The 23,419-nt window shown below is 48.0% G+C and overlaps 1 protein-coding gene across 5 annotated transcripts in view; it reads left to right on the forward strand.

The window, feature by feature from the left end:
- LOC102014902 (N-acetyllactosaminide alpha-1,3-galactosyltransferase-like) overlaps positions 1-23,419 on the forward strand; it is a 72,020-nt gene that overhangs the window by 16,025 nt on the left and 32,576 nt on the right. For 2 of the 5 annotated variants that reach the window (XM_013513229.1, XM_013513231.1), the window contains exons 2-3: positions 19,362-19,472; positions 21,235-21,431. The exons of 1 other annotated variant lie outside the window; for it this stretch is intronic. In XM_013513229.1, coding sequence (XP_013368683.1) covers positions 21,406-21,431 — 26 coding nt within the window. In that variant the 5' untranslated portion in view covers positions 19,362-19,472; positions 21,235-21,405. The remainder of the gene's footprint in view (positions 1-19,361; positions 19,473-21,234; positions 21,432-23,419) is intronic. 2 more of the 5 variants (XM_013513230.1, XM_013513233.1) reach the window with 1 other exon arrangement.

Here is a 23,419-nt window from a genome sequence, read left to right on the forward strand (position 1 = left end):
TACACTTTCGCAAACTCCCCTCCTCCTGCTCACACCATAAAGGAATACAACACCCTGTGTTTCACAGTGGTGTGACACTACACATGCGACACTTAGCCTTTGCAGCAACGCTGTGGAAGGCCCAACTTCCTACTGGTTAGATAGGAACAGTGTTGCTCTGGAGGATGCTGCCTAAGGACAGGTCACACAGACAGTGGAATGGGTACAATTTAAGGAGTTTGTTCCAGCTCCTGAAACCCACGCTGAGGATAATTCTGCTGTCCAGCCAGGAGCCAGGAAAGTTGGGTCCCTGTAGCCAGGGACCAGGCCACCCTGGCAGCAGAGTGCTTGGCTGCCCTTCAAACCAATATTCTTTAAATATTTGTTCAACACTTATCTGGCATGGAGAGTGTTGGAAGGAACAAGTCCGCAATGAATGTGAGTGGCAGGCTCCCCTGGATTCTGAATTCTGCCCTTCATGAAGGGTGAAACTCACGGACCAAGTCACTTTCCCAGCTGCAGTGAGCTAATATCCTGCACAAACACGGGCCATTGCCCACTTTCCTGTACTTCTCTTTTTCTCCTTGGTTTGCGGTTGAACTTTTCCAAGCCAGACAGTTTCTGGGGAGGCTCATTAAAAGATTTATTTTGGTTCCGTTTTTATTTGAAATTTATTTAAATAACGATGAGAACAATTTGTCTTAGGAGACCACTCTGCCTGTCATTTTTTTTTTTTTTGGACTCAGAAGCTTGGACTGTAAATAATAGGCATCCTTGAACTTGGCTCCTTTTATTAATTAAGTACAGAAAGTATGGTTGTATTTCTATAAGAACAACAATGCATTTTTGGAGGGTGTCTGTGAACTATTGGATTTATTTCATTAAATATTGTTTTGTCTGGTTGCAATAATATATATTCTCATCGTAGGACAGTTGAAGATGCAAAGAGGTAGAAAGAATAAATTGGCCATTCTTCCCCAATCTCCTTGCGTGAATTTCACTACTTGTCCATGTAAACCTAGTAATTTTTAAAATTGTGATAAAATATATATAACATCAAATTTGTCATTGTAATCCTTGAGTGTACGGTGCGGCAGCATGAAGTAACGTCACAACATTGTGTAACCTTCGCCACCTCTGTTTCTAGAACTTTTTCATCATCCCAAACAAAAACTCAGTACCAATTAGAGGATGATTTCCCTTCCCTTCCCCCCAGTACTTGACAACCACTCTTCTCCTTTCTGGCTCTGTGAATCTGACTACTCTACACACCTCATATAAGTCAAGTCATACAGTATTTCCCCTCATATAGATCAAATCATACAGTATTCCCCTCTTGTGTCTGACTTCTTTTACTTAGCATGAGAACATCAAGGTTCTCTTGTGTTGTGGGGTATGCCACAATTTCCTTCATCAGGCGGAATAACCTTCCACTGTGTATGTACGCCGTGTTGTGTTTATCCATTTATCTATCCACGGACATTTGATTTGGTTTTATCTTTTTGGCTTCTGTGAATAATCGTGCTTAAACATGGGTACATAGATATCTCCAAGTCCCTGCTTTCAATGCTTTTGGGTATCTAACTACAAGTAGGATGAGTGGATCCTCTGGTATTTCTATGTTGAATTTTTTTGAGGAGCTGTCATAATTGTCCAGTATTTTTGATATATCAAATCCATATTTGAAATCGATATATAATTACATATCTGACTTTCTCGTTCAGTTTCTCACTTGAGTAACTGTTTTTCAAAATTATTGTGTAGTAAGGCTGCATAATATTCCACTGCATTGCTAGCTCACATTTTCCCCCTCACCTCACTGGTTTTTAGACCAGAGATTGTAAATTCTGATGGTAAAATAAATAAGTTGCTCCTGGTAAATTGCCACATGCTGTATACATACTTGCTGGAGAAATGCATACCAAGGATAGGTCGCTGCCCGTAAGGAGTTCTTTCCATTTCTCCTTGGAAAATCTTGGGGATTATCCAATTCAGTGGTTTTTAAAGTTCTTTTTAGCTGGCTGCCATGATGCATGACCGTAATCCCAGCTACTTGGGAGGCTGAAGCAGGAGGATTGCAAGCCTGAGATCAACTTAGGGAGATTCCAGCCTGAGATTCCAAGCCTGGGCAACTTAGGGAGACTCTGTGTCTTGCTTTGTGCCATGGAGCATAATGAAGGTGACTGCTCCATCACCCTGGCTCCTTGAAAGAGGGCACAGCCCCCACTGACCCAAGATGGTCACGTTAACTGGAATAAGAACAAACATTTACTGGGCATGGTGGCACACACCTGTAATCCCAGATACTTGGGAGACTGAAGCAGGAGCCCAGCCTGGAAAAGTTAACAAGATCTTGTCACAAAGTAAAATTTAAAAAAGGCGGAGGATGTAACACGGGTTGAGGGGTAGGCATTTGCTTTGTGGCCCGAAAAAGAGAACCCTTGGGCTGGGGATATAGCTCTGTGGCACAAGCACCTGCCTAGCAAGCGCGAGGTCATGAGTTCAATTCCAGGTACCAAAAAAAAAAAAAAAAAAAAAAAAGAGAGCCCTGGAAGGTCTGATGAACTTAGGCCTCTCCCATCTTACTCTCACATGGCCCTATCTGGCCAGCCCCATGAGGGCTGGGAAATGAAATCCCACATGCAGATAGAAAGCTACAAATACCTGGTTATACAGCATTAATAAGTACCCAGGTTGAATGAGGCACACACCTGTTATTCCAGTACTCGGACAGGCTGAGGCAGGAAGATCACAAGTTCAAGCCTAGGTTGGTGACTAGCAAATTCAGCGATTTAGCAAACCCCGATCTAAAAGAAAAAAGAAAAAAAAGGCTCAGGTTCAATCTGCAGTAATGCAAAAAAATTCCCAGGTTGAATGTTCCCTTTCATGCCTCGTTTGCTGATGTCAGCTCAGCCAGCGGAGGCACAGGCCTGGGTCCCGCAGACAGAGCAACCTGTGGGCTTTCCGTTGTGAGGGCTCGGAAACCACCACACCCACAGAACAAAAACCCCAAAGCCCCTGCTCAGCCCCGAGGGGGCACTGAGCAGAGGAACCAGAGGAACCACGTGGCTTCTGGCATCTCTGGAAATAAAAAGGCAGAAGCCCAGAGAAGAAGGAAGTAGAGCAGATGGCACCTGCTAAGAACCCTGGGCTCCTTTGGGGAGTTCTAGGCCTGTGGGGGAGGCAGAGTGTGTGTTGCAGAGGTGCCGGGCCCCGTCTCTGTCCTGTGAGTGGGGCTGCCCTAGCTATCCTTGCTGTCTGTGAGCTGTTTTACTTTGCTCGAGCGCAGGTGTGCTTGCTGGATGTAACGCGTCACTCACCCCCAATCCACATCTCTCCCCTCCCAGGGATGTCCTCTGCCCAGACCAGAAATCTCGGTGTGGCTTCCCAGGACCATCCGTGAGCAGTGGGCCAGGGAAGGGCAGCATTGTGGCATCTCTGGTAGAAGCTCTGGGACCACCTTGGACAGGGCTGAGGAAGCTCAGGACAAGAAGGCTGACGCCAGCCCGCAGCCCAGTCCCGAGCTCCTCCATCTCCTTTGCTGTGGTGAAGAGACTTTGTCTCAGACAGACAGTGGACACCAGGGTTCTAGTCCCACCTGGCTTTCTCACTTTGTTGCTGAGCAGGCCTAGATAAGTCATGTCCCTTTCTTGGTGTCTTAGTGTTCTCATGGAAAATGGTATGGCTCAGAAGTCGGGAACATGCCTGGGAGGAGCATGACCCCAGGTGATGGTGTGTGAGATGCCACTCAGAATCTTCCAGAAGTCCATATAACTTAGAGTGAAGGGTAACTGGATGTGGTGGTGATGTCACAGGCACTCGCCTCAGTTGAAGGACGTGTGCTTGGTAACATGACGGTTGGATTCTAGGCCTGGCTTCGCTCCAGACAGGGAGCCCATGAAACAGGAACCGTGTCACTGCAGACCCAGCAGCTGGAACAGTGCCTGGCATGCGGCTGGTGCTAATGCTGATGCTAAATAACTATGCACAAAGGAACACGTAACTCCCTCTGACTTTGGGTCAATAGCTGGAAGACTTCTTATGGAACATGAGAAGGTTAGGGAGAGTCCCTGGCTCTACCTAAAGTCAGCTTCCAGGGCCAGCTGAGTGGCCTTGGGGAATCACCAGCCCCTCGGTGTCAGCCGGCCTCCTCGTGTGGTATAGCGCTCAGCAGGGCCCGTCTCCCAGGCTGTGCAGGAAGCCCCAGTGGGAAGCACGATTCTAAGCCTTCTGGGAACTGCCAGGCCCCCTGCTCAGCCCAGCACCAAGGGAAGGCTGGCTGCTTGTAGGACACGGGCGTGTGGCAAGCTCTTCCCACACAGCATGTGGTGCCAGGGCCTATGCGGTGGAGCCTTCTGGAATACTCATCCCCAAGAATTGAGTAGCTATTATTTATTGGGCACTTGCTGATTCCAGGCCCTATGCCAAGGACTTTACAGGCACAATTCCACTTATGATGGTCTAAGACGCATTGTTATTCTCATTTTACCAGTGAGAGAAACCAAGGTGATGCCTTTAGTCAGCACCCAGACCCCTCCTGCTCAGAGGCAGGCTCCACCTCCTGTCTGTCCCACAGGCACCAGGGGTGGGAATGCAGGTCGCCAAGTTGCCTTTTCCTAAGTACCTTTTGGGTACCAGGAACTTTATAGATGTTACTGTGGATCCTTTTGACAACTCCAAGAGTGAGGCTTCATTTTCGTTGTTTTGTTTTTTGAGTAGGGGTTCTTGCTAAGTTGCCACAGTTGGCCTCCAACTCCTGGGCTTACGCTGTCTTTCTGCCTCAGCCTCCTGAAGAGCTGCAACTATAAATACATGGCTTAAGGCCCTGCTTTTTAGTATTTTGTTTATTTTTTATTTGATTTGAATTTTTTTTTTTATTTTCAGTACTGAGGATCAAATCTACAACCTCATGTATACTAGACAAATACTGTACCACTGAGCTACACCCACATCCAAGAGTAAGGAATTCTTTCTCTTTTTTTTTTTGTTTTGTCTTTTTTGAGACAGGGTCTCGCTATGTAGTTCAGGCTGGCCTTGAGCTCACTCTCTAGCCAAGGCTGGTCTCAAACTTGCAACGATTCTCCTGCCTCAGCCTCCCGAGTGCTGGGATTACAGGCATGCACTACCTGCTAATTTCTTATAGATAAGTAAACTGAGACCTAGGGAGGGTAAAGTGATTTAACCCAGGGTCACACAACAAAAAATTGGATATTCTGAGATTTAAACCAAATTCCAAGAACAAGTAGAGAAAAAACATCTTTGTGGTGGCCTGAACTGAGAGTTATTTTGCCTGTGTGTATATTTGTAGGTGCTTGTTTGTTTGTTTTTTTGTTTGTTTTTAGACAGAGCCATACTATGTAGTTCAGGCTGGCCTTCAACTCACTATGTAGCCTAGGCTGGCCCTGAACTCACAGAGATCCTCCTGCCTCAGCCTCTCGAGTGCTAGGATTATAGAAGTGTGCCATCATGTCTGATCCAAATTGGTTTCTTTTGTTTTGAGTTCTCCACTAGGGTTCCTGCAATCTCTTCATTAATGACTAATTTCTGAAAGACCTTTATTCTTGAGTCAGTTTATTATGAGATCCAGGAAAATCTAATAGAAGAAAAAACAACATAAGTTGAAATAACTTCAGGATTTTCTTTTTTGGGGGGTTTTTTTTTGTTTGTTTGTTTTGGTTTGTTTTGGTTTGGTTTTTTTCTGGTACCAAGAATCGAACTCATATGACCTTGCGCTTACCAGGCAGGCGCTGTGCCACTGAGCTAAATCCCCAGCCCCCAACTTCAGGATTTTCCAGTAAATTCTTAGGCATTGATTTCCTTGGACCATAAAGAAACTTCCTTTGTGTTTATCTCCCTTTCCGAGCAATGAATCAGGCAGGAACTGATACGAGAGGCTCCAAGTGAGATAAGCAAGAAATTCCTGTGCATGCTGCTTAGTGGGGAGTGGGAGGCAGTAGGAGAGAGCCTGGTGGGGGGAAAGCTGAGCTGAGCCCACCCAGCTGCAGGGACTGGCCTTGGAAGGAGAAATAGGGTCGGGGAGGGCATCCCCGGGAACCGGGCTTGCACCACCTATTAAGAGCCACAGAGAGAAGTCTGGTTGTCCCAGATCCTCACCCAGACTTCCAAACTGGAAGGGTACTTGAAGAAGACTTTGTCAATCTCTGTTTCATTGATGCCGATTTCCATGGGATGACTGTGTGATGTATCCTCCAGGTCAGCACCCTTTTGCGAATAAAAGGAAATAAAATAGACGGTCATCTGAGGCATAGCAGGAATGAACTGGAACCTTTGGGTTCCTGAGTGCTACCGCCATAGCTGTGAGGGGAGGGAAGTGGCTTCCAGCACCCGGAAGGGTTGGCAGGCCGGGCACAAAAGGCAAACAGAGGAGGATGGAAACCAAAGCAAACCAAAGCAAACCAAACCAAAGCAAACCAAACCAAAGCAAAGCAAAGCAAACCAAACCAAACCAAACCAAACCACAGGAGATGGGTCCTGAGTAGAGAGTAGCAAGGACTTCATAAGGTGCCATTTGTGGAGCCCGGCAACATGCCCAGCCAGCCTGGGCAGCACCTCGGCAGGGGCTGCGGTCTGCAGGTGCATTAGCATCTGTGTGCATGTGGGTTTGTCGCCAGCTGGACTGGAAGGAAACATGCAGAGTGGGTCTGATTCAACCCTGGGCCCATCCCGCCACTACCCCCAGTGCTGAGGAAATCCCGCCAGATGTCTGTGGATGGAATCAGTCCTGGTGGGCAAGGTGCTTGTGGGTCGAGCCAGTGCAGGAGTTTCACTTGAAGAAAAGAGTTAGGGTGCCCCGTCTCCGAGGAGCTGCTCTGTGCAATGGGAAGGTGAATACCCGTGGACAGGTGGAGTGTTAGACTCTGTGACCTGGTCTGTGTTACTGAACCTCTAAGCCTCAGTCTCTCTGTCTGGGAAATGGGGAGGGTTAAAAATATCTTACTCTAGCAACATACTGCACTCATGTTTATAATAGCACAGTCTGTAATAGCTAAGTCATGGAAACAATCCAAATACCCATCAACTAAGAAATGGACAAAAAAGATTTTTTTTTTTTTGAGACAGGGTTTCACTGTCCAGTTCAGGCTGCCCTTGAATTTACTCTGTAGCCCAGGCTGGCCTCAAACTCTCAGTGATCCTCCTGCCTCAGCCTCCCGAGTGCTGGGATTACAGGCGTGTACCACCACACCTGGCCTTAAAATGTGTTTTTAAAATATAATGGAGTGCTACTCAATCATAAAGAAGGATAAATCTGAGGCTTTTCTAGGTAAATAGATGCAACTTGAGACCATACTCTTAAATGAAATAAATCGGACACATGTAAACGTCATTATTGTCTCCATAGTGTAAGAAGCTTAAAGAGTAAACAAGGACCAAAATATACAATAGATATTGGGAAATGGGAAGAAACTGTTCAAAAGTAAAGAAGAACTAGGGTGAAGGAGGGAGGAAACGAAGGAAAGGAAAAGGGGAAACAAGATTTTCTAAAAAAGGATAAAATGGAAATAAAACTTTGTAAGTATGGAGGGGAAGATGCGTTCAAGGGAGGAGAAGGGATTTGGAAAAATAGAGAAATCAAAATATATCACGGCCGGGTGTGGTGGCACACGCCTGTAATCCCAGCACTCCAGAGGCTGAGGCAGGAGGATCGTTGCGAGTTCGAGACCAGCCTGGGCTACAAAGTGAGCTCAAAGTCAGCCTGAACTGCATAGCGAGACCTTGTCTCAAAAAAACAAAAAACCCAACAAAATATATCACGTACAGGTACAAATCCCCTATGATGAATATGATCACTATGTATATCTAAAATGTACCAATAAACCTAATTTATTTAATTAAAAAAGAAATGGGGAGGGTATACATTGACTGCAGAAGAATTAAGTGAGACTATCTGTGCTAATAAATGGTAGCCTTTATAGTACTAATAATGTCCTGAGACGTTACAGGATTTAATGTTTGCCCTGCTGGATTTTGGTCTTGCTTTGCTCCCATTCCTTTGTAGCCTCCTGTTTGTAACTTTTGGAGTGGAAATGTCTATCTTGTGCCATTGAATGTTGGAAGTGTTTAGCTTTCTTTTCCTTTGTACAGGGGCTCACAGCTAAGAGTTTGCCTTAAATCTCAGAAGAGACTTCAGATTTGGATTTTCAGCAATGCTGAAACTGTTAGGGCTTTGGCAACTCTTAGAGATGGACTCGATGCCTTTTGCATAAAGGGATGTGCATGAGTCTGTTTGGGCCGGGGTAAAATATGATGGCTTATGTCTATATGACCCCCTACATCTCATTAAGTCTTAGTGGGACTTTTTCAGAGGTGGTTGAATCTAGAGTGTGTGATACTGGGATTAAGGGTGTGTGATTAGTAAGTCAGTGCACTGATTGGTTTGGCAGAGTGCTGGCTAGGGTTAAGGATGTAAGTGCTACCCCAGGGCAGGTAGCCTACATAAACTATAAGGGACAGAGGAGGCTTGTCCCTTGCTCCCTTGTTGCTTTTGCTACCTTCCACCTGCCATGTGCCACCCTGCCTTGGACCCAGCTGATTATGGACTGAACTCTCCACGAACTGTAAACTAAATAAACCTTTCCTGTTTATCTTTGGGTGTGGAGTATTTTGCCTCAGCAACAGAAGTAGTAACTAAAACAGGCCCTTACCCTAAAGGTGACATTCTTTTTTTTTTTTTTTTTTTTCTTTTTGAGACAGGGTCTCACTATGCAGTTCAGGCTGGCCTTGAGCTTACTTTGTAGCCCAGGCTGCTCTCAAACTCACAACGATCCTCCTGTCTCAGCCTCCCGAGTGCTGGGATTACAGGCATGCGCCACCATGCCCGGCTCTGAAGGTGACATTTAAGCAAAGTTTGAAAGAGAATTTATGTAACCAAAGATCACGGGGTGCCACTTTCTCAAGCCGTAGCTGCTTTCTTATGTCCTAGAGCCTTCCATTAGTCCGGGTCTTTCACCTGGACACTGGGTGTCTTGTGGCTGTAGTTTTTTTTCACTACCCACTCTTGCCCTTCAGCTGAAAACACTCAGCCACTCTGGGCTGGAACCTCGCCACTTTCCCGTCCCATTTGTTCCCATTCTTGTCTCCTTTCCTTTTGCACAAGGGGGTGTTATGTCCAGGGTGGGCACCGCTGCTCCACTGGGATGAATGGCCAACCAGGACTGCAAACTCAGCACCAGTAAGGAATTCAAGGGACGGAGTTTAAAAGGGAAGACGCTTTATTTGTAAGGAGGAAAAAGCAGAAGACAGAAAACTGCCCTAAAGAGGGGGCAGACGGTTCTGGAAAAATGGATTTCCTGTGGGCCCTTATTCCTGGTCCCCTTTATTAGGATGAAAGATCGTTTCTCCCTGGAACGTGTCACGACCTGATTGGCTTCTTGAGTTCCAGGTCAAAAGACCCTCAACTGGACACTATTGTCTACAAGTGCATTCCTTTAGGTGGGCTTTATTTGACTTTTTCCTCCCCTGTTTGTCTTTCTCAGGCCCTTATCTTCTCTGGGGTTTGTAGGTTGATTAGGAGGAGCCTTCCAGACTCTGGCATTTTAAAGTTAGTGATTAAGGGGATGTTATCTAGTGCAGCAATATAGTGAGCCTAGAAGTGAGGAGAGGCCACTAACTTGGTTAGGGTACCTGGCTTCCTCAGCTCAAGAGATCTTTCTCTAGTAAATTCTTACATTAATTGCACTATTTGGTGCCTTTCCAGGTCTGGTTTTTTTCTCTCCCTTTGTCCTTTTAATTGTTTCCTCCAGTAAAGTTTTAATTCTTTTTGGACAGGATTAGCCAGAAAACCTAATGACTTATTCTATCTTTTCCTTACGAACCAACCCCCCTGCCTGTCAGGGTCAGCACCTTCTGCCCTCCCTCTGTGTCTCGGGGACCCCCTCGAAAACCTCCCCCACCCCAGGGATGCCTTCAGCACTATTTTTTCCATCTGAGGCTTCCGTTCCTTCCGTCCTCAGCTCTATCATCACCTCCATTGTCCACCATATTTTCCGGAAGTATTTCCCCTTTTCTCCAATCCCTTCCAGCTTACATGCTCTCTCTTCCTCCCAGGCAAGCATCTTAACTGAGATTTTTTCACTGACTGATGTTACTTCTTACCTGAGGTCCCTGACACTTGCTGTCCCCAGGACCCTTCTGTTCTCTCCATGTGCTACCCGGGTGATTTTGTCCACTCCATTTCTGGGGTGCCCAGAGCTAACATCATCAGATCAGTGGCAGCCCATGGACCTTGCATGGGCTGCTGAAATCCAACAGGCACTCAGACCAGAGACTGTCCTGCCAGAGATGCTTCTTCTCATCCTATTTATCTTCCTCTTCCTTCATCCCTCTCCATAAAATCCTCATCAAACAGATGCTCTGAGGAATCCATCCACTTTCCTCTTTCTCAGGAGTCACCCCTTTCTCCTCTCCACTTTCAACTCTGTACCCAGGGGCTGTCGAACAGCTACTCCTAGAAGTTACAGACTCTCAGCCAACAGTCATTTCACTGTCTCTAGTGGCTAGAATTATCTCCCCAAAGGATATGCTCACGCGTAACCCTTGGCTCCATGAATGTGACCCTTTCTGGAACAAGAGCCCTTGCAGTTGTCCTCAGGGTAAGATGAGGTTATTCTAGACTGCAGTGAGCTCCACTCCAGTGACTAGTAGCCTCATAAGAGAAGGGAAGTGGGAACCCAAACATAGAAGACACACACAGGGCAAAACACTGTGTGTCAATCAAGGCAGTTTGGAGCTTCCTGTCACAAGGAACTGCAAGGATTGCAGGAAACTGTCAGACACTGGGGAACATGAAACATGATTCTCCCTCGTTTAGGCTTGTGACCTCCACAACTGGGAAAGAGATTTCTGTTGTGTGAAGTCACCTATTTGGGGTAATGTGTTTCAGCAGCCTTAGGAAATTGATCTGTCCTTCTGTCTACCTACCTACACCGCTCACCCCTCGTCTGCACCAGGCACTGTTTGAGAAACCCCAGGTCTTCAGCGGAGACAGGATGTCACCGCTGCCCTTGGGAACTTTGGAGGGCAGACGGATGGAAATGCATACAGCACCCTGTGCTGCAGGATCTGAGAAACCGGAGGCTACAGAGGCTGTGGGGATGTAGGAGAGAATTCATTGCAGTGGAAGGTAGATCTCTGAGGAGGCGGCCTTCAAGTTTTGAAGGTTGCAGGGTCGTCAGCCAGGTGTGCAGAGCAAGTGAAAACAGGTTCTTCCCAGCCATCAAGCCCGCGTGGGTCCTTGCCAGGCCCTTGCCACCTGGAAAACCACAAATCCCATAGCCCCAAGAGATGGTGGGGAAGCTCTGCCTCCCCTCCTTGGAGCCTGGATGGGCACTGAGGGCTCAAGCAGGGAACGGACTTGTCTAAGGCCAGTGGCCAGTGGCCTATGAAAGTGTTCCCCCTGGACTCATGAAAGAGTCTCTCCCCCTCTTTCTCTTTCTTTCTCGCTCTTCCTCTCTCCGAGTTGTACCATTAGTACTGATTTAAATTTTTTAAAAGATATTCTCACTGCATAACAGCCCCATTTGCAGACAGGAGAGAAATGCTTCCCATGCTAACTTGGGCAGGCGGAAGGCCCTGGCAGGACAACCTGTCCTTGGTCATCGGGGTAGACTGTGGGCTTACTCTGGCATCTGCTGCTGTAACGGGGGGCTGGGGGAGGAAGTTCTCCACAGGCCCTCCCGGACCTCAAGTCCCTATCTTAGGAAGCTGGGTTTCCCCCTCTTGCTTGGCTACTGGCCTCCATTTCTACGTCAGCACTGGGGCCCTGGTTCCTCTTTCCTCTCCCTGGTGGGTTCGGGACTTCCCTTGGGAGGACTTAGGTGCAGGTGCAGGTGCAGGTGCAAGTGGGGCTTCTGAATGGCCTGCTGTCCCCATGGAAAGCCAGAGCTGATTGGTTCATAACCTGATGACTCTGAAAGACTGCAGGGGACCAGGCTTGAGCAGAAGAGGATTTCTACTTTTTAAAAATTTTTTAATTTTTAATTTTTTTGCTTTTTTTCCAGTACCAGGAATTGAACTCACGACCTTGCGCTTGCCAGGCAGGCTCTTGTGCCACTGAGCTAAATCCCCAGCCCAGGATTTCTAAATCCTGCAGGGTGGGACTGCCTCACCTTCCCCTGCACTTTAGTTTTCCAGTGGTCTTCAAGAAGCGAATGAGAAGGTACAGATGGATGAGGCCGAGTTACCAGGTCTCTGAAAGGAAGAAGAGGGGTTTAGGACATAAAGATCCTGTCGTGTCACTTCCTACAGGAAGCCAAGATTCCTCTTGCTGGATTCCTGTGGAAGCCCAATTCACAGCTATATCCCCAGGCTCGGGCCAGGCAGGGAAGAGTGGAGCTGGAAGAGACCCCACACTTCACGGATGCAGAAAACAGGCCCAGAGAAGGAGAGGGGGCATACCTACGTCACACGGGCAGTCATCATACTTCTAGTTTCCAGCACAAAACTATTTCCGCTAAAGGGAAGTCCCCTATGGCCGACATCCCATATTCTGTAACCGGAGAACTCTGCTTGGGCAGAGTTGTTTTGTCGTTTCTTCTCAAAGCTGATATTATGCATACCCACAGATGAAAATGGCCTGTAAGTTTCCCTTCTAATGCTGAACTTGTCTGGATTGTCTGGCCTCCTAAAATGAGCTGAGGGGGAGTCTTTTTCTCTGAATTTGTCTAATTTGTCTAAACTTTCCTTTATTCTGTTGTTCTTTTCCTAAGATATAAGGTTGGCTTTCTAACTCACTCATTTCGCATCTTTATCTTAAATAACTTAAAGCTCTAAAAGGCAAAAAAAGTCTGCTTTCAATCTGATTTTGGCAGAAATTCTTCAGTTTACTGCAAAAGACCCTGCTACACACATCACGCAGATTGCTCTCGTCTTATACCTGGTCTGGTTCATACCCTTTAACTACTGGTATGGCGCCTGTGGGTTTTCACTCAACTTTCATGCAGTAAATATCTACTGAGCTCCTCGTAGGTTCCAGCTGCTGCTGTAGGCACTGGAAACCCCAGCAGGGCAAGACAAGTCCCCACCCTGATGGCGCTTAGGTTCAGCGACATTCAGAGCCCCTGACTTGTACCACATCTGCTAACATCCTGGCTTGGCCTGGCCTGGCCTCCCTCCCAGTGGGAATTGAGGTAGAGTCATGAGGCAGACCCACACTCATCTTTTAGTCCAGACCTGGATGCCCTACCCGTATGGCTCTGCAAAGTTCTTACCCGATCTCCTGTTACATTTTCATATCTTTGCTCTATTCACCTTCTAGGATTATGTGAAAATCAAATAGGGCTCTGTAGACAGCAAAAGGCTCTAAAGGGGATGTGACCTATTAGAGATCATTCTGCTGTGAGGCAGGGGCTGGCCCACAGGGCTTCTCAAGATTCTCCTCAGGGGAAGGGAGAGGCTCTGAAGAAGGGCAAGGGCCGCCTTCTTCAGCAGAGCAAGCAGGGCCCCCTTTCCCACCTTCCTCAGGAGCACCTATCTGAGGATGGTGGAAGGAACCAGGGAGAAGGAGGAGGAGCACAGAGACTGCTCGGTTGGGGAAAATCCTCCACACAGCTGTGAGTTGGGCTCAAACCCAGGCCATCTGTGCCGCAGACTTTGTCCCTTGGGTGGGAGCTCCTCACACCTTCCAAGGTGTCCACAAAGCTGGCTCCCGCCTTATCTAGGAAGAGGCTGGTCTACAGGACAAATGGAATTAACCCCAGGGAGGAACTTCCCTGAGCCAGGGAGGGGACAGGCTTCTAAGGCAAGCTTGTGGCTGCAGAGGGAACAGCCAGCGTGGTTTGGTGCCATCTTCACTAGAACTGGGTGTGACAGAGGCAGAGTACAAAATGGTTTGTCATGAGCCGGGCGTGGTGGCGCATGCCTGTAGTCCCAGCACCGGGGCGGCTAAGGCAGGAAGATCACTGTGAGTTCAAGACCAGCCTGAACTGTATAGTGAAACCCTGCCTCAAAAAGACAAACATAAATAAATTTTTTAAAAAAGGTTTGTCATGTATCTGTTGAAAGAGTCATGATGCTTTTCACTGCCTTTTTAAACTCAGGTTGACTGTCTTCTGGGAACAGAGACTTAACAGATGCAAGTTCATCTGCCGTGGGTTATCCAACTGGGTGTCTCGTCGTTTCAGCTAAGACTCACAAGAGGCACTCAAACAAGGGTACCCGGGCGAGGGCCTTAGGGCCTGGGTCCATCTTTGGCAGTCTAGGGAACCAATCACGGTGTGACAGATCCAGGTACTGACCTGGGAGGGAGGGTCCTTATTACCTGATAAAAGAAAGCTGGAACAAAGGCCCTCGGTCATGCATCGGGATCCCCTGCCCTCACACAGAATAGCTTTCTGTCTTCTGCTTTTTTCCCTCCTTACAAATGAAGGGAAACTTTTTCAACTCCATCCCTTTAATTCCTTAGTGGTGCTGAGCTTACGATCCTGGTTGCCTGCTATCCTAGTGGAGCAGCAGCGCTCAGCCCGGACACAACAGAAACATCATGCTAGAAAACTCTTTTTCCTCCTTTCCTTCTCCACCAGGACTGACACGATCAAAATGTATATTTGTAATGCAAATATAAAACGAAGTGAAGGGGCTGGGGATTTAGCTCAGCGGCAAAAGTGCCTGCCTGGCAAGCGCAAGGTCGTGAGTTCGGTTCCCGGTACCAGAGAAAAACCAAAAAAAAACCCAAACAAACAAACAAACAAATAAAACGAAGTGAATGACAGCACTGGGTTACTTGAACATCAGCGACTAACAATTGTTGAGTGCTCAAGACGCTCTGGAGTCTGTCTCAAGGACAACCTATTTTCATTCTTGCCGTAATGGGTACCAAGTGCCAGCTACCATCCAAATGCTATCGTCTCCGTTCACAGGTGTAGAGGCAGAGGTATAGAGACGTTAAGAAAGTTGCCTGGGATAAGGAGTAGACTCGCCCGACACACAAGCCCTGGTGTCTCTATGTGTAACCAGCATGTCTGACAACCCCTTAAGCACCCGGGAGAGGACTCTGAATATTCCTATCACACAGGGCGGGGAAAACTAGCTGGCTTGCTTTATCACTTGCAAGCAAGGGCAAGCATATCTCTTGGGATAACCTTAAACACGTTTTGGATTAGATAAATGACAATTGGCAACCTGTGTGTCTATAGCATTTTTTGACAAAAACAGTTAGTCTCATATTGTCAGAGGTGGGTAAGCAGGTTGGGACTCTCCAGCAGAGGCCTCTGGTAGAAAATAATCCGGGATGCAGAGCCAGGGGCTGTAGCTGCTACCACCCACCCCAAGACCCTGGATTTCTCTGCTTCACACCTTGGGGCTGTAGACGAAGAACAAGGAATGCATGTGGACTGCTATCTGATGGTCGAATGGGTTGTTTGGGCTAGAATGAGATCTGGCTTTCAGCCCCTGGGTGTGGTTTTTATGTAGGGGAAAGAAACTCCCAATCTGCTAGATATCTGGTATGAGTTTATGTTCTCTATTTTTTTTTTTTTTTTTTTTTTTTTTTTTAGACAGGGTCTCGCTATACAGTTCAACCTAGCCTTGAGCTCACTTTGTAGCCCAGGCTAGTCTCGAACTTGCAACGATCCTCCTGCCTCAGCCTCCTGAGTGCTAGGATTACAGGCGTGTGCCACCACGCCCCACTGAGTTTATGTTCTCTAAAATCAAAGAATGAATTTTAGGAACAATGGAGGTTAAGACCAGAATATATTTATTGGGGGGGAGGAAAAAGCTTTTGTCTGAGAGAGACAGAAGGGGGTCTCGAATGGGTTGCTAAGGACCCTGCCTTTTCTAGGGATTTTTATAGAGCAAATCCACAACATGGGGTGAGTCCAAGGTGGGAAAAATGGAAAATTGCAAGGTGGGCATGAGGTGGGGTAAAACTATGGTCAACCAGTAAGGTTACGGGTATAATTGCTCAGGTAAAATTGATTAAATCGGGATCAAATGGGGAAACGAGTCACTAGCAAGCCAGCATGAATACAGAACAGGGGCTTTTCCTGTAGGGTTGGGTTAGTGGCTCTTCCTGGCTTTCTCAAGGTGATGGATACCTACTTAGAATATCAGTTTCTGATATTTGTCCTTGGGAAGTATGTGGGTGCATTTGTTTTATCTTTTGTCTTGAAATCTGGCCCTCAGCTGGAGGTGCTTGTCTCTCCCACAGCTGCAAGGTATCTCATCTTCTGCCCTCAAAGGAGGGAGCGCTCCTTTGAGGGCCTAGCCCTATCTAACTACCTATAATATTTTATCTAAGTTAACCTCCTGTAACAGTTTTGTTTTGTTTTTGTCTTTTTGAGATAGGGTTTCACGATGCAGTTCAGGCTGGTCTCGAGCTCAAACTCGAACCGGTCATCCTGCCTCAGGCTCCTGAATGCTGGTAGTAGAGGCGTGTGCCACCAGGCCCAGCCGGTCCCTAGGTTTTGATTAGTGGAGTTCTGCAGCTGACAGCTCATTTGTTCTCTGCCTCTCAATTAAGAAACCACCACAAATAGGCCCTCCAGTGTTTTTAGAGTTCCAGGACGGAGGGAGGGAGCACCTGGCTTTCTCAAGGTGATGGATATCACCTTGATATCCATCTAGGAGCTGCCCTTGCTGCCTTGCAGCTTGGCACACTTTCTGCCTGCAAAGCTGCGGTTAATCAGCCTGGAGCCTTATTCTCCTGCTGATCTGGAACCTCTTCCCTGGAGGCCTCTGGACAGGAAGAGCTGCACAGGCCCAGCCAGGGGAATATCCCCGCAGGCGATCTTGAATGAGCCTCTGAGACTCTCAGAGCCTCTCTATGTGCAGATGTGAAATCACGATCGAAAGCCTTCTCTACTGATTTGAGGGTGATTGTGAGGGTTTACAGGGATAAAGGAGAGAGGCTGCTTTGGAAACTGTAAAGCAGGGGGTTGTGCTGACTCATCAAGAGACCCTATTTAGAGCTGAGGGTGGAACTGGTCAGTAGAGCACTTGCCAGACACCCAGGGGGCTCTGGATTCCATCCCCAGCACAGCAAAATGTTTGAAAAGGGGCCTCGTTTATTTCAGCCCAGCCGTTTATTTTTTTCTTTTCCACTGATCACAGGTCCAGCTCCTGGGTCATTTAACAATAGCGACCATCCCTGGGCCCCTCTGGAGAGCTTCAGGGTGCTTGGGATTGGGAGGGGAACTCAAGAGAAAGGAAAGACAGGGTCTGTTCATCATCTTGCAGCCCTGAGAGGGAGGTAGAAAGACAGAGTGGCTAGGGCATGTAGTCTCCAGTAGAAAATTTTCTGTGATCTTTATTCTTATTTAATTTTTATCACCACATATTTGCAGTGCATACTGATTATATTTATGTAATACATCTTCATTCTTTTTGTTGTTTTTGATCTTTTTGAGACAGGGTCTCACTATGCAGTTCGGGCTGGCCTTGAGTTCACGTTGTAGCCCAGGCTGGTCTCGAACTTGCAGCGATCCTCCTGCCTCCGCCTCTCCAGTGCTGGGTTTACAGGTGTGCGCCACCATGCCCGGCCCTTACATCGTCATTGTTTTTTTCATCTTCTTCCCCTCTCCTCTTTCTGCATTGTGATCTTTATACTTTTTTTTTTTTTTTTTTTTTTTTTTTTTTTTTTTTAATTTTTATTGGTTTTTCTCCGGTATCGGGAACCGAACTCCACGACCTTGCGTTTGCTAGGCAGGCGCTTTGCCGCTGAGCTAAATCCCCAGCCCCGTGATCTTTATTCTTAACACAGAAAGTGGACTCACCTGTGCAACAGCGACCTGAGTATGAATCAGCCCAGCCGTCCAGGAACTCCTCAGGCTCCTCCCAGGCACTACTCCCCTGAGGAACCTCCCTCCTGACTTCTAGCACCATCCCTTGATTTTGCTTACTTCCAACGAGGGTGGATCCTTCCGCGCCTGCTTTTTCCTCTACCAAATGTGTGGGTTTCATCCTTGGTGTAAGGGGCTGTGGCGTGTTCCCTCTCATTGCTGCAGACAGAATGCGACTAGGTAACGATTTCCTTGTTCTGATAAGGACCTTGGGGTGATCCAGTTTGGGGTGTGCTGTGAATGTTCCAGTGCATGTCTCTAGGATATAGCACTGAGTGAGGAAGGATGGGATCATAAGGTACATGTCTGTGTGGCTTGCGTAGATGCCAGCAGGCAGGACTTACTGAAGCTGTGAGGAAGAACTTCTGGACGCTATAGGTTATAGTCATCTGGCTCAGACTTTCAGAAGAGAAGGGTTTGGCGTGGTTGAGCAACCGGGACTTTGACTCCTTCCTGTCCAGACTTAGTCCCCTTATTTAGTCTGAGGTTCCCAGACTGACTGTACTTCCCAGATGTGTTTCAGCTACCTGGGGGGATGAGTTAGGGCACTTAGGAGTCAGCTGTCCCCTAGAGCCAAAGCCCTCTGTGTCATCTGTACTATGTAGAAGGGTTGCTGAGAATGACTTCATTTGTTTTTGAAAAAGCTTTGGTTTTTTAGCTTTAGGTTGAAAATCTACTGCTGGGAGATTCTATTCTTGGGCAAGGGGATGGGTGTAGGAAAAGTTAAGCATTGTTCAGCCCAGGAGCAGAGCTGAGGCTCCGTGACCTTTAGAAAATCTTATAAGCCAGTTATGGTGGCACCTACCAGTTATCCCAGAACTCTGGGAAGCTGAGATAGGAGGATTGAAAGTTTCAGCCTGGGGAGAGGTGGGGCAGTTTAGCAACTTAGTGAGACCCTGCCTCAAAATAAATTGTGAAAAGAGCTGGGAATGTATATAGCTCAGTATAAAAGCCCAAGGCTCCATCCCCAGTATTAAAAAAAAGGGCTTATAGTATGGTTTGTGATGTGGAGATCTCGTACCATTCTCTAAAATACAGTTCTCTATGGAAGCTTGCAGGGTATGGGTAGGGCTTTGAGGTGGAGTTTCAACCCAAGTCTTGGGGACTCCCGGGAGGGTTTTGCCCACCTACTTCTGGCTTGGATGTGTGTGTGTGTGTGTGTGTGTGTGTGTGTGTGTGTGTGTGTGTTTAAGTGTCTTCATTCCCGGAAGCTGTCCTTTGAAGTTGTTGGGATTTCACATGGTTCCCATTTTTCCCCAGGAGTGGGTGACATGGGTGGCCTGTGTGTCCCTCCCCAGAGTGGTGGCCTTTCCTCCTGTGACACCTGGCCAGGTTTGGTCCCATAATTTCATGAGGCCATACTTTGGTGAGGGAGGCCAGCCCAGCGACCGAGGCAGTGGCGGCGGTGGCGGTAGCCGTGGCCGTAGTGGGCCTGGAGGGGACAAGTCTGCCTCGGCTTCTAGCTGTGAGTCAACAGACCTGATAAACAGCCCATTTCCCGGGGCCACAGAAACAAAGCCCACAATGTCTGGGCTTCAAGGGATCTGTCTGCCCGCCTCTTCCTGAAGCAGCTGTTTATTCTTTTGACAGGAGCTGGACTTGGACAGAGCACCTTCTCTGCCTCTAAGCCCTGCCTCCTTCTCCAGGACAGAGTTCAGGCATTTTGCATTTTGCTCTGGAGGGAAAGAAGCAGATGATGAGGTATGTGAAATGTTAAAATGATTCTCTTCTGCTGAGCTTGGGGTCACTGAGAACCATGAGCAGGGCGCTGCACGAGCCCACCTGGGGGGATCCTCGCTCCCCAACAATCCCGGCTTGGTCCCTCTGTAGTTCTGGAAGGAGACAAAGTCCTTCTCTTGGGGCAGTGTTTCTGGAACCAAGAGCTGGTGGGGTGCTAGCTTAGGGACTTTCGCTGTAAGTCCTACTTTATTTTACTTCCCTTGGCAGGAACTCATAGGATGATGGCCTGGGGTTTTCTCTGCAGGAGACTTCCCCTGTGAATCTCAGGGCCCCAGGGGGCCAGTGTTGTGGGTGAATGCGGAGCCCTCTCAGGACAATGCAGCATCTTGCTTTGGTTCTGTCTGGAAAAATCCTAACACAGGAATTTTTGGGCCGGGCTACAGCTGGATCAGGCTTTCAGTGTCCTAAAGAGGATTCAAGAAAAGTTGCTACAAGATATAACGCAGAGAACAGGTTGTGCTGTTTGTGATGGCTGGAGTGACAGTGAGCCATGTATTTAGTCTGGGCCTGTCTTATTTTCCTGTGTCTGTGTTTACTCTGGCTCTTATAATGAAAAGCATAACTGGAAACAGACTGCATTGCACTTTCCCCCCATGAATTATACCATGTTTTTTTCTTTTTTTTCTTTCTTTCTTTCTTTTTTTTTTTTTTGTCTTTTTGAGACAGGGTCTCACTATGCAGTTCAGGCTGACCTTGAGCTCACTTTGTAGCCCAGGCTGGTCTTGAACTCACAACTATCCTCCTGCCTCAGCCTCCTGAGTGCTGGGATTACAGGCATGCACCACCATTCCCGGTTGTACCATGCTTTTTCTGAAGGGGAGTATTTCCCTGCCTCAAAGTTTAGAGAGAAGTTTTAGCATAATAAGACACTGCCTTTGCTTAGCCCCATGACAATCCCAATGCTGAGAGTTGGAGGCAGAGGGTCTGCTCTAAAATCTGCTGCTTCTGAGTGCACCCAGCCATCTCTGGCCAGCTACTCTTTACTAAAGCTCCGCCCTCTCAGGCAAAGGGACAAGTAAATAAGCCAGAGAGAGGGCAACTCACACCAGGCACACGGGAGGCTCTTGGAGATGGCAGAAGTGCTGAGCTAGTCAGGTCCCCACCAGGTCCAAGGGGAAGCTGACCCCACAGGGGTCTGGCAGATGTTTGGCTAGCACTGGGCCAGTCACTGCATGGTAGTCATGAGAGGGAAAAAGAAAATGAACCAAGGCGATGCGAATCGTGAGGGTGTGGATCAGCCTTCCCGTTCATCAGGGCACCAGAGTGGTTCAAAGAGGGTATTGGCAGCTGATTTCCTGGGTCTCAATCCCAGCCCCACCTTTTCACACTGTGTGACCTCGGATGTGGTGGTTAGGGCGGACCTTGAATAGGGTGGCTTCAGCATCCACCCGGGAGATTGGTGGAGTGCACCTGGGATGATGTCCTGGAGGCATCACTTGGGGTGCCTTCTCTGGTCCTTTGCGTCTTCCTCTCTGGTGCTGTTCCCCTAATCTCCTTCCCACTTGCCATGAACTGAACAGGTTTGCTTTACCACAACATTCTACCATGATACTTCTGCCTTGGAGCCAGCTGACCAGGGACTGAATTCCCTCAAACTATAAGTCAAATTAACCCTCTCCTCTGTGAGTTGTGAGTGTTGGGTATTGTGTCCCAGTGATGGAAAAGCTAAATAATACCCTGGATAAGTTAATTAACCTCTCTGAATCTGTTTTCCTATCTACAGAATGGGATTCATAGTAGAATATCTCCACAGAGTTGTTTAACTTGGCTTAACTGAAAGACCACTGGGAATGGACTTAGCCTGGGGCCTGGCCTGACTCAGCTCCATGGGAAAGGATCTAGGCATTCTAGGACTTGAAGCTCCTTCAGTTTGGGAGGCCCTCTCTAAGAAGGAATGCAAAGTCGCAAATACAGTATCAGGTATGGACATGAGCATTTCAACTATGAGTAGAGCTATCACAACAAGTAACAAACTGACTAATCCTCCAAATATGACAAAACCTAGAAAACTGCATAGTAATAAAATGATGGAGGCCAGGTGTAGTGGTGCTCAACTGTAATCCCAGCTCTCTGAAGGCTGAGGCAGGAGGATCACAACAAGTTTGAGGCCAGCCTGGGCTACATAGTGAACCGAGGACCAACCTGAACCATAGCAAGACCCTGACTCAAAAACCAACCAAACAAACAAACAAAAAAAATAAAATGATGGAAAATTAATACAGAAATGATTACTATTACCAATGCATTGCCTGATGGACCTGTCGTGCTTGGCTGCATTCTCTGACTCATTATCTTGACAGGGATTTTCTAGGATCATTTTTAATGAAGGAAACAAAGCCAGATAAATCAGTTTTGCTTCCAGCCTGGTTGATCCGTGGTTGGTTATTTCTTATTCCTAAAAGCTTCTTTTGGCTTCACAAACCTGTGATTGGTGAGACGCCATCTGTAACACTTCGCACACTCTCTTGCTGGGACCCCTAGAGAGCTCAGCCCTTTGATCTTCACTAGGCACAGTGGGCCCTGCGGGCTGGATGGGGGCAGGCGTGAGGTGGCTGTGAGGCCCCTGCACAGGGAGCAGGCAGCCGGTGGTTCGGCTCCTTGTCCTTGGAGTTCCAAGGGGAGGGGCCTGGGTGCTTAAGAAGGTCCTGAGACAGGTTGCTCCTGGGACCCAGGTGGGTGTACAGGTGGGCTCAGCTCCTTACCTCCGCCTGCAGCCCCAGGATGGCCGCCAGAGCTGGGCAGTGGTTCTCCCGGGCACACAGCACTCTGCCTCTGGGAAGCGCTTGGGCGTCTCCCACTGCTGCCCTCCTAGGAAGCAGGCCCAGACGTAGGAGGGGACTCACATTCCTCAGCTCCTAGCAAGTTGACCTCTGCACTCCCTGCTCGTAGCTTGGCAAAGCCTGTCTTTAGGTCACTGCTTCAAGGAATCCACCACAGCAAGATAAGCTCCATGAGGCTAAGTGCCCCGCCTTTCTGAAAAGTGAGGTTTATAGCCCTGTGGTTCACTTCTCCTTCAGGTCCTGGGTTATCAGAGAAGCCTGTGGGGAATATTTTACAGATAAGGAGATAGTGACTTCTGTGCCTGCAGTGTAGAAGGGCGGCTCCTGCAAGCACAGGCCTTACCCTCTTCTCCTACCCAGCCGCTCCTGCAAGCACAGGCCTTACCCTCTTCTCCTACCCAGCGCTGGCAGATCTGGGGAGTGACCGGGCTGCTTCGGCATCACCCTGTCCCGAGGCAGAGCAAGGCTGACTTGCTCTCAAGTGCGGTAGAGGTGTCGGCTCCCCTTAACTGCCTCATAAGGTGCCACCGTGGAGGCCAAGATTCCTCTCCCAGGAGACTTCACAGCTCCACCTTCAGGACTTGAACCTGTCCCCTTAAAAAGCATCATCATTATTACAGCTGCCGTTTGTGGAGCTTTTACTGACTTCTGGTCACAATGGGATTCTTGGTACCGGGAGTCGAACTTAGGACCTTGCGCATGCCAGGCAGGCACTTGTGCCACTGAGCTATATCCCCGGCCCCACAATGGGATTCACAGACATGGTCTTCATCTGTCCTTTGCCGAACCCTATGAGGAGGGTGTGAGCCCCTCCCTTTTTACCTTAGTGGTTTCAGAGAGTGGATGTGCTCAAGGCACAGGTCTTGGACTCTACTGGTGTTAGTCTTAGCGCTAGCCTAAGTTTTACCTAGAATTCTGGACCTAAAGTCTCTTTTACAGTTGAGAATGTGGGGCACCAAAGAATGCAGTCTCAGGGCTGAGGGAGGGCTTAGTGGTAGAGCGTTTGCCTAGCATCTGCAAGACCCTGGGCTGAATCCCCAGCACCGCAAATAAAACAAACCAGGAATGGAGTCTTGCCCAAGGTCGTCAATATGCAGTTGTTTACTGTATTCTTTTTTCCTTCACAAC

This window comes from Chinchilla lanigera, unplaced genomic scaffold (assembly GCF_000276665.1).
Source record: "Chinchilla lanigera isolate Chin_1 unplaced genomic scaffold, ChiLan1.0 scaffold00018, whole genome shotgun sequence".
NCBI classification, from domain to species: Eukaryota; Metazoa; Chordata; class Mammalia; order Rodentia; family Chinchillidae; genus Chinchilla; species Chinchilla lanigera.